General features: G+C 41.6%; 1 protein-coding gene across 12 annotated transcripts in view; it reads left to right on the forward strand.

Annotated features, from left to right (window-relative positions):
• LOC110522713 (tight junction protein ZO-1) overlaps positions 1 to 6,989 on the forward strand; it is a 176,674-nt gene extending 169,685 nt beyond the window's left edge. For 8 of the 12 annotated variants that reach the window (XM_036969345.1, XM_036969352.1, XM_036969348.1 and 5 more), the window contains 3 exons: positions 340 to 551; positions 817 to 960; positions 4,612 to 6,989. In XM_036969345.1, coding sequence (XP_036825240.1) covers positions 340 to 551; positions 817 to 960; positions 4,612 to 4,706 — 451 coding nt within the window. In that variant the 3' untranslated portion in view covers positions 4,707 to 6,989. The remainder of the gene's footprint in view (positions 1 to 339; positions 552 to 816; positions 961 to 4,611) is intronic. The other 4 variants (XM_036969350.1, XM_036969356.1, XM_036969351.1 and 1 more) reach the window with 2 other exon arrangements.
• Positions 6,990 to 11,431: the final 4,442 nt, after the last annotated feature.

Raw genomic sequence — 11,431 nt, forward strand, 5'->3', positions numbered from 1 at the left:
CCCAGTGTTCTATCCAGTATAGATAGTAACTAACTCTCTCTACCCCAGTGTTCTATCCAGTATAGATAGTAACTAACTCTCTCTACCCCAGTGTTCTATCCAGTATAGATAGTAACTAACTCTCTCTACCCCAGTGTTCTATCCAGTATAGATAGTAACTAACTCTCTTTACCCCAGTGTTCTATCCAGTATAGATAGTAACTAACTCTCTACAGTATAGATAGTAACTAACTCTCTCTACCCCAGTGTTCTATACAGTATATATAGTAACTAACTCTCTCTACCCCAGTGTTCTATCCAGTATAGATAGTAACTAACAGTCACAACTCTCTACCCCAGTGTTCTGGAGGATGACGAGGAGGATGAAGGTCACACAGTGGTGGCCACGGCCCGGGGGATCTTCAACTGTAACGGCGGGGTGCTGAGCTCCATCGAGACGGGAGTCAGCATCATCATCCCCCAGGGAGCCATCCCCGACAGCATAGAACAGGAGATCTATTTCAAGGTCTGTCGGGACAACAGCATCCTGCCCCCCCTGGACAAGGAGAAAGGTATGTGTCTAGTGTTTTCTTAATCACTATGCCCCCTGGATAGTACATCTTACTCTTGTTGCTCTAGCAGAAGTGCTGCCAACTCAGGACCCTGGAGACAAGGGTCCGATCCTCTTGGTCCATCTCGATCTTCCATCCCTTTCAACTGTCTTCCCCCTTTTCTCAAGATCTGTCTATCTTAAATATGCAAAGGAGAGCAGAATTCCATACTCCTAAAGACAAAATAGAAAAATATATAATTCTTGCCTCTGTCTATTCCATCCAGGAGAGACCCTGCTCAGCCCTCTGGTGATGTGTGGGCCTCACGGTCTTCAGTTCCTGAAGCCGGTGGAACTGCGTCTACCTCACTGTGCGTCTATGACCCCAGATGGTTGGTCTTTTGCTCTAAAATCCTCCGACTCCTCGTCGGGTACGCTGTCCTCTATCTGTCCTTTTGGGGGGTTGAGTCGGGGGGGTGGCCTGTGTGATTGGTTGGGGGTTGGGTCGGGGCTTCGGGTGGCCTGTGTGATTGGTTGGTGTTGTGATTGAGGAGGGGTCACCATAGAGTTGGATAAGAGTACATTTGATAAGGGGCGGGCTGTGATTCCAACTCTATGGGTGTTGCTGGGGAGCGAATTTCCAGTCAAGTAAATGGAAATTCTAAGTCAATAATTTAAAAAAAATGTTTTTAATGATTTCTCAATAAACCCGAGAATGAGAAGCTCTTTAATTCCAATATTTAAAAAAAACAATTGAAATGGATTTGACCCCAACCCTGCAAAAGAGAGATCTGGCTTGTTCATCGTCTTTATCACTCATCTACTGGTTTCCATTTTCTAGTCACAACATTGGATTTTGTAACAATCTGAACACTTGTATCACCTAATTAGTTATTTCCCACAGTAGTTACAATGTGAGGATTATGAAAACAGCCTTGTGTTGTTGTTGCACCTAACATACACTACCATTCAGAAGTTTGGGGTCACTTAGAAATGTCCTTGTTTTCCATGAAATGAGTTGCAAAATGAATCGGAAATATAGTCAAAACATTGACAAGGTTATAAATAATAATTGTGTCCTTCAAGGAATCCTCCATTTGCAGCAATTACAGCCTTGCAGACCTTTGGCATTCTAGTTGTCAATTTGTTGAGGTAATCTGAAGAGATTACAACGCATGCTTCCTGAAGCTCCTCCCACCAGTTGGATTGTCTTGATGGGTACTTCTTACATACCATACGGTCAAGCTCCTCCCACAAGTTGGATTGGCCTGATGGGCACTTCTTACATACCATACTGTCAAGCTCCTCCCACCAGTTGGATTGGCCTGATGGGCACTTCTTACGTGTCAAGCTGCTCCCACAACAGCTCAGTAGGGTTGAGATCTGGTGACTGTGCTGGCCACTCCATTATAGACAGAATACCAGCTGACTGCTTCTTTCCTAAATAGTTATTGCATAGTGTCGTGGAGAATCGTGTCAGAAATATAATACTCTAACAAGAACTTGTGAATTCAATATAGACTTTAATACAAAGTAGCAAAACTGAGCCCTTCCATGGAAGGACCCTATCCAAACATAACAAGGCCGAGCCCCTCCATGGAAGGACCCTATCACAAACACAACAGGGCCGAGCCCCTCCATAGAAGGACCCTATCCAAACATAACAGGGCCGAGCCCCTCCATAGAAGGACCCTATCCAAACATAACAGGGCCAAGCCCCTCCATGGAAGGACCCTATCCAAACATAACAGGGCCAAGCCCCTCCATGGAAGGACCCTATCCAAACATAACAGGGCCGAGCCCCTCCATAGAAGGACCCTATCCAAACATAACAGGGCCAAGCCCCTCCATGGAAGGACCCTATCCAAACATAACAGGGCCGAGCCCCTCCATGGAAGGACCCTATCCAAATATAACAGAGCCAAGCCCCTCCATGGAAGGACCCTATCTAAACGTAACAGAGCCAAGCCCCTCCATGGAAGGACCCTCTCACAAAGGTAACAGAGCTGAGCCCCTCCATGGAAGGACCCTAATCCAAACATAACAGGGCCAAGCCCCTCCATGGAAGGACCCTCTCACAAAGGTAACAGAGCTGAGCCCCTCCATGGAAGGACCCTATCCAAACATAACAGAGCCAAGCCCCTCCATGGAAGGACCCTATCCAAACATAACAGGGCCAAGCCCCTTCATGGAAGGACCCTCTCACAAAGGTAACAGAGCTGAGCCCCTCCATGGAAGGACCCCATCACAAACATAACAGAGCTGAGCCCCTCCATGGAAGGACCCCATCACAAACATAACAGAGCCAAGCCCCTCCATGGAAGGACCCCATCACAAACATAACAGAGCTGAGCCCCTCCATGGAAAGAGACTTAACTTCTCACATTACAGAGTCCTGCCTCTATAGGATTCTGTCTTTGCATAACGTATAGAGAGAGTCCCCTCCCTCTATATGAAAATAGCTTCCCTTGACCTTTCTCCATTATTTTTATTTTCATCTCAGAGCTTGCTTGTTCACGCCCACTAACGCTCATATCTGCTTTTGGTTAGGTTATAATGATGGTAGAACTCCTTTCACATTCTAAAAAGAATGCATGCTTATGTTTCACGTGTTAGTCATCAGTTATCTTGCTTCCATCCTGCTGACCAATAGTGCGTCCAGCTGTCATAAATGTACGTATGGCTTGTTCCCTTTCAGAAATAGAGTATAGCCTGGGTGTCATCTTCTCTTAATGTGTATGTCCTTGCTTCTTCAGCCTGGCAACTAGACCTATTTATATTTAATGCTTAGCTCTCCTTTAACGCTTAGCTTAGTTTGGAGCTGTGCTTTGGGTCATTGTCCTGTTGTAGGAGGAAATTGGCTCCAATTAAGCGCCGTCCACAGGGTATGGCATGGCGTTGGAAAATGGAGTGATAGCCTTCCTTCTTTAAGATCCATTTTACCCTGAACAAATCTCCCACTTTACCACCACCAAAGCACCCCCAGACCATCACATCGCCTCCACCATGCTTCACAGATGGCATCAAACACTCCTCCAGCATCTTTTCATTTTTTCTGCGTCTCACGAATGTCCTTCTTTGTGATCCAAACTCCTCAAACTTAGATTTCTCTGTCCATAACACTTCTTTCCAATCTTCCTCTGTCCAGTGTTATTTTGCCCATCTTAATCTTTTATTTTTATTGGCCAGTCTGAGATATGGCTTTTTCTTTGCAACTCTGCCTAGAGGGCCAGCATCCCGCAGTGGCCTCATCACTATTGACGTTGAGACTGGTATTTTGCACATACTACTTAATGAAGCTGCCAGTTGAGGACTTGTGAGGCGTCTTGTTTCTCAAACTAGACACTCGAATGTACTTGTCCTCTTGTTCAGTTTTGCACCGGGGCCTCCCACTCCTCTTTCCATTCTGGTTAGAGCCAGTTTGTGCTGTTCTGTGAAGGGAGTAGTACACAGCGTTGTAAGGGATCTTCAGTTTCTTGGCAATTTCTCGCATGGAATCGCCTTCATTTCTCAGAGCAAGAATAAACTGACAAGTTTCAGAAGAAAGTTATTTGTTTCTGGCCATTTCGAACCTACAAATCCTGATGCTCCAGATTCTCAACTAGTCTAAAGAAGGACAGTTTTATTGCTTCTTTGTTAATCAGCATAAGTTTTCAGCTGTGCTAATTGCAAAAGGGTTTTCTAATGATCAATTAGCCTTTTAAAAATGATAAACTTGGATTAGCTAACACAACGTGCCATTGGAACACAGGAGTGATGGTTGCTGATAATGGGCCTCTGTAGATATTCTATGATAAAAAAAATCTACCGTTTCCAGCTACAATAGTCATTTACAACATTAACCATGTCTACACTGTACTTCTGATTAATTTCATGTTATTATAATGGCAAAAAAAATTGCACTGCACGTACATTCCTCACACACAATATACATGATGAATTTTTTTTTGTGTCAGTTCTCGTCAGCGTATGCTGTTATTTACGGCCTTAAACAAATGGAAAGAACAGCACAATAAGACGGACAACCAACCAACCCGACCGACTGACCATTAACTGTGTTCCTGTTTCTCTAATTCCCTCAGGTGACTCCAAGACATGGCAGAACAAGTCTCTCCCAGGAGACCCCAACTACCTGGTGGGAGCCAACTGTGTGTCTGTGCTCATTGACCACTTCTGAACATAGAGGGAGACAGCTGGCCTGTTACTGAATGTGTTAGATCAGGGGGCAGCCACAGACTGAAACGTTGCCCTCCTCTCCTGCTGCTGTCCTCCTCCCAGGCAGCAGGGGGCAGCACTGCTTGACTTGATGAAGCACGAACTTGAATATTGAACATTGATGCATCGTTTACTGCGCCCCCCCCCCCAAAAAAAAACTCTGCAAGCCCATTGAAGTGGGAGGAGTCTCAACGCAGCATCCTATCCCAGTGCTGTGCCACCCCCCTTTTTTTGGTGCTTTAACTAAAGGCTTGCAAAAAATAAAAACTTTTAAAAACTAAAATATAATATATTTAAAAAATTGAGCTATTGTTGGAATGCATGAACAGACTGACTGAAGAATAATCTCATTTTGAAATTTTTTGCCTTTGTTTTTTAGCCAAGTCTGAGCAAATTGCAAGAAAAATAACATTTTGAAAAAAATTCTAGATAAGGAGAATTCTTGAAAAAAAAAATCATTTGAATAATTGCAACGAAAATTTTCCAATTTAATGTATGCACACAAACAGAAAAGTCAATATATGCAAAAAAAACTTTGTTTGTGAGGTTGTCTGTGGTCATGCGTTTCTCTCTTGAAGGACAGCTAAGGACTTGCAGATGAGCTCATCTCAACAAGGGTTGTGGAAGGAAGATTGGAGATGAAGTACTGTAGGCATCGTTTCTGAAGGTATAAGACTGAAGACAGGTAAAGTATTGGCATTGGATGCCCCCTGTTTGGTTGGTCAAATGGACTTTCTCTCTCCATGTTTAGAAGAAGTGAATCTTTTTTGTAGTTATGTTTTACCGTAGATAAATGTAACCGACTTGATTTGATGAACTCCTGCAGCGGTCTACATCTCTATGCATGTGCTATGACTCAGGTCCAGACGCCTGCTTACTACTAAGTTCAAACACATTACAAGTCCCATCGTACACTGCAAGCAGTGCTGCCTTATCTGCATAGTAACTTCTTATTTTTCAGTATAAAGACTTACTTAAAAACTGATTTTTAAGTTGTAGTGATTGATCAATTATGGAAGTAAAAAAATGAAAATAAAAAAGCATTTCTCTGCATTTTCAACCCATTATATCAGTGAACTTGGATTTAACATACAATAATATTTGAGGCTGATGAAGCAGTAATGCTTTCTTTTCCTGCTATGCATATTGGAAGTTTGAGAAAATACTACAAAACAAAAACATGTTTAAATTGTGGCTGTACATAATGCTAGCAAATGGCCTTGGTTCGCTGTAAATGAACTTTTCTACATTTGTTATTTTGTATAAAAGTTTTTTTTTTTGTTTTTTTTAAAATGTTTCTTAAAAAAGAAAAAAGAGCGAAAGTGATGATTTAATTGGTTGTGTTTGTATTCTGGTTATACATGCCTACCGTGAGCCTTGGAACTGACCTACAGTAAGCAGAGTAATAAAATCAAACTTTTCTACCATCATACATACATACACCCCCAACACAACACTACTACTTAAAAAGGAATTTCTAACAATCAGAAATAACTCTTTTTTTTTTTCCTTATTATTTACACACAAAAAAAAGAGAAAAAGTGCTTGGTTTAAATCATTTTAAAAGATTCTGTACTTGAGGGGACCTGCTTTAAGGAGCGGTCCCGTCCTCTATTTGTGATGCTGGAACCTTCATTCCATTGCAATGTATTTTTGTACTAATAGACTATTTATTATGGCACATCCGTATTATTTAATTTTGATATGATGATATAACGCACTAGTTGTTTTCTTTTTCCTGTGTGGCTGACATGATTTACGTTTAAATGTTTTGTTCTTTACAACACATTTCTAAGTATAACACTGTATTAATACATAAATAAAATAAAATCATTTTTAAAAGTAGTGCTTGGTTTGAGACTTCAGTCGTGAGAAGAGAGTACATTTATTGAGTAGGATGCTTATAATACACACTGATCTGATCTGTGGGTGTGTCTCGCTTAACAGATTTAGTGTGTCGTTTTTTTTTTTTCCAGCTTGCTAATCTGTGGATGCAAATGCACGTCTAGAGATCCATTTACAGTAATAAGATATTTCAAACATCGACAATTCATGGTACAATTCCTTTTCGGTCTCCAAGCCTTTTACTCGTGGCTTCAAGTGTCTCATATGGTGAATGAATGGTGTACAAAGGTGACAGGTTGTCTGTCTGGTGTCTTCTCACTGATCAATGATCTCACCAGGGTCCAAAAAGGGGATAAACTAAAATACTGAGCGAAAAAAAATAAACGCAACATGTAAAAAAAAACAACTGTTGGTCATGAGCTGAAATAAACAATTATTCCAGAAAATGTTTCATATGCGCTAAGAGTTTCTCTCAAATTTAGTGCGCAAATTTGTTTACATCCCTGTTAGTGAGCGTTTCGCCTTTTGCTAAAAAATAATCCAGCCACCTGACAGGTGTGGCATTTCAAGAAGCTGATTAAACATGATTATTACACAAATGCACCTTGTGCTGGGGACAATAAGGCCACTCTAAAATGTGCATTTTAGTCACACAACAATGCCAAAGGTCTCAAGTTTTGAAGGAGTGTGCAATTGGGATGATGACTGCAGGAATGTCCACCAGAGCATGTAATGTTAATTTCTCTACCATAAGCCGCCTCCAATGTCATTTTAGGGAATTTGGCAGTACGTCCAACCTGCCTCACAACCGCAGACCACCTGTACGGCATTGTGTGGGTGAGCGGTTTGCTGATGTCAACGTTGTGAACAGAGGGCCCCATGGTGGAGGTGGGGTTATGGTACGGACAGGCATAAGCTACAGACAACTGACACAATTTGCATTTTATCAATGCACAAAAATACCATGACGAAATCCTGAGGCCCATTGTGAGGTATCTGTATTCCCAGTCATGTGACATACATAGATTAGGACCTAATCAGTTTATTTCAATTGACTTATTTCCTCATATGAACTGTAATCAATGTTCCCTCGAAATAATTATCTGCCATTTCAGGTCTGCTGAGCGCAAATTTGAACATTGTGCAACTTCCAGCGTGCGTTTACTGTCAACACTGAGGCTGTAGCTGCTTTAAGTTTTACTGTCAACACTGAGGCTGTAGCCGCTTTAGGTTACAGTTTTAACAGTGGCAAAGTAGGCCTACCAGAGTGGCCTACCTTCAAAAACAATGGAGAAAATGCATCCCATAACATTTTAACATGGAAATAGCTGTTCTATCATTCAGCCTACAGAAGCAGACAATGTGTGGTGTTCAATGTAGACCCTACATTTCACGAGACTTCTGAAAAAACAATCAAGTCTTGACATGAACCTGTTTATCCACTTGTCCTTCAGACAAGCAGGTGACTGCAAATGTGTGTAAGAAATCACATAAAATAAAATGCATTATTTTTCCAATACAATTAGACAAATTATGATACTCTGCCTATTGGCTACTTAGCTTATTCAAGGTCAAAGGCACTGCATCTCAGTGCAAGAGGGGTCACTGCAGTCCCTGGTTTGATTCCAGGCTGCATCACATCCAGCCGTGATTGGGAGTCCAATAGGGCGGCGCACAATTGGCCCAGCGTCGTCCGGGTTTGGCCGAGGGGGTAGACCGTCATTGTAAATGAGAATTTGTTCTTAACTGAATTGCCTAAATAAAATGTAAAAATTAAAGCCTGTCTCAAAATACAACACTTCTATTTTAAGACAAAAAAAAGGGGGTATACACCTAACTTGCTTTTCAAAGATGTCTAGAAATGTACACGTTTTGTGCTCTTGTAGGAAGCAATCACTCCACTATTGCGGACTACAAATGATCTACAACTGGGCTAATAACTCACTAAGTGGCAAAGGATATGAACACGTGGCTTCATGCAGCTCTCTCCCTTCCATCTCCTAACAAGCTTATCTCAGGATCACAGCTGTGAACGGCACAGATCCATATATGGCAAGGGTGTTTGCATATAGGCCTACCGCAGCTCTGATTGGTTATGCCGCATCCGTCTGTGTAAAGTACAGGCTGAGTCTTGCGCAATAGAACCCTACAACAAAATCTCTTGCCTTTGTTTCGGTATGTGGCGTTGAAAGTGGCTAATTCGATCACAATTGCCACGGTAAAGGGAAACGTTGATTAGCGTTGACAGGGAAAACTCTAGAAAGTCTAGTACAATCTCGTGCTTCTCTCCATGAGCTGATATTTGTTCTGCGTCACGCACAGTTTAGAGGGAACATTAAATAACTCAGTAAAATCTCTGAAATTGTTGCATGTTGAATGAACGGACTTGTTGCAAAGGTGGCATCCTAAGACGGTGTCACGTTTAAAGTCACAGCTTTTCAGTAAAGCCATTCTACGTCTATGGAGATTGCATGGCTCTGTGCTCGATTTTATACACTTGTCAGCAACAGGTGTGACTGAAATGGCCAGACCACAAATTTCATGGGGTGTCCACATACTTTTGACCATGTGTATATATATGCCACTACTTTGGTCTAGCCTGAGTGCCAGTCGGTTTGTGTTATCATACCGACTCCAACGTCACTCATTGTCATGTAAAATTAGTTTTAAATTAAAAATTAAAAAACAAAGTTGATCTTGACAATGACTGCTTCGGAGTTGACGAGCACAAACTCCCGAATGGCGCAGTGGTCAGCACAAGAGGTGTCACTACAGTCCCTGGTTCAAATCCAGGCTGTATCACTTCTGGCCGTGATTGGGAATCCCATATGGCGACGCACAATTTGCCCAGTGTCGTCCAGGTTTGGCTGGGGTAGGCCGTCATTGTAAATAACAATTTGTTCTTAACCGACTTGCCTAATTAAATAAAAAAATTGTTTAATCTAGGACCAGATTCACTGTGGCCTGCCTTCAAACCAATCTCATATCCCACTACTTTATGGCTGTTGTAGTGACATACATGCACTGTATCAAAACACTAGTCTGCAACCTATTTTTTTTTATTTTACCTTTATTTAACTAGGCAAGTCAGTTAAGAACCAATTCTTATTTTCAATGACGGCCTAGGAACAGTGGGTTAACTGCCTGTTCAGGGGCAGAACGACAGATTTGTACCTTGTCAGCTCGGGGATTTGAACTTGCAACCTTCCGGTTACTAGTCCTCTAACCACTAGGCTACCCTGCCGCCCCTATTAAAGCACAGAACTACAGTATTGACGACACAGCACTTAGATTAAGGCCTCTATTCAATCTGGATCGCTGAAGAGTTACAGATTGTGCAATGTTCACTTAAAGGTAAATTCGAGATTGCGCCGATTTATGGAGCGTTTACCATGAATGCAGTCTCTGCTAACACAGTGTCATGACGTTGGCCTGGGGGTAGGTTTATGAGTCATAAATACCTCTTCCCCCCCTTTTTCCTCTCTCTACCCTACTGATGTTATATTTGCAAACACCTTGGTAAACATAGAGATTCTGGGAACATCAGTAGGTGGGGGGAAATGAACTATATTCTGGTAATCCAACCAATTGAACATATGCGGTGGTACTTAATGAATATGATGTCAGTTCGGTTGTCATCTGAGACATTCTCAACAGTGGAAAGTCTACACATCAGAGTTATTGGATTCACATGGAATTGTTGTTCAATTTAAATGTTTGAATATGAAATTATTCACGATGGGATGAAATGTGAGAATTGGGTTTTTATAAGGTTAGGGCTCTGCTCAATCAGTAGCCCGCCCCTGTGAAGGGACATGGGCTATAAAACTTTTCAAACACGCCTTCCCTTTTCCTATATATAGCCTGTTCCGAGGATGTGAGGACGACGGTCCGATGTCAGAATGGTTCAGATAATAACTACAGAACGAAGCCAACATCAGCGTGAGCTTTGGTTGCGAATGGTATGAACTTTGAACTCTTATTCACCACAGAAGTGATACCTCCTAGCCGTTGAGTTAGCAACATCAGCTGCAAACGCAGGTTAGGAAGGAACTTAGAGTATCCCGTCTACCACACAACGACGTTACTACAACGTTTTCAATTTACAGAGTTATTCTTCAAAGGACTAGGTTCGGCAACACGGCCTTCCATCTACCACCAACCTACCGAAGCGCAGCTCAAGAGTAAATGTTTATTGCATTTTCCATTTCCAAATGGGCGGTAATTTAGAATGCATAAGATACTGTATTTATGATAGCACAGCTTCGCCCTTTGTTCCTCAGTCTTCCCGCTCTTTCACTCAAACCAGACCCTTTTCTTTTGTGTAACAAGCTGTCATATCTTTTCCGCCCGCCAGGGACGTTTTCCTTTATGACGTCATTTCTAATCAAGTTATGATTAATTATGTGTATGTGTGATTAGTTGGGTTTAATTATTTATTTACTAAATACCTCATTTTGTATTGCTGATTCAACTTATTAGCCAGGGTTCGTGCCGATAACCAAGAATTTACAACTTTCAGATGAGACTGAATTAAGGTGACGATTAATATTGACTGCTATTGATGTAAAATATTACTAGGCTTTTAAGAGTTTATTCGGAAGATAACAGCTCTATAAATATTATATTGTGGTGCCCCGACTCTCTAGTTAATTACGGAGAAATTATTTTATAGAATAGCATGTCATATCACTTAATCCGGCATAGCCAAAAGACACGAGAACAGGAACATTGCCTTAAAATTTCAGTAACACTGAACTTCTGCGATATGGATTGAATAGTGCCCTAATATAATTCAACCGGTTTATAGTGCCCTAATATAATTAAACCAGTTTATAGTGC

Source organism: Oncorhynchus mykiss, chromosome 30 (genome assembly GCF_013265735.2).
Source record: "Oncorhynchus mykiss isolate Arlee chromosome 30, USDA_OmykA_1.1, whole genome shotgun sequence".
Lineage (NCBI taxonomy): Eukaryota > Metazoa > Chordata > Actinopteri > Salmoniformes > Salmonidae > Oncorhynchus > Oncorhynchus mykiss.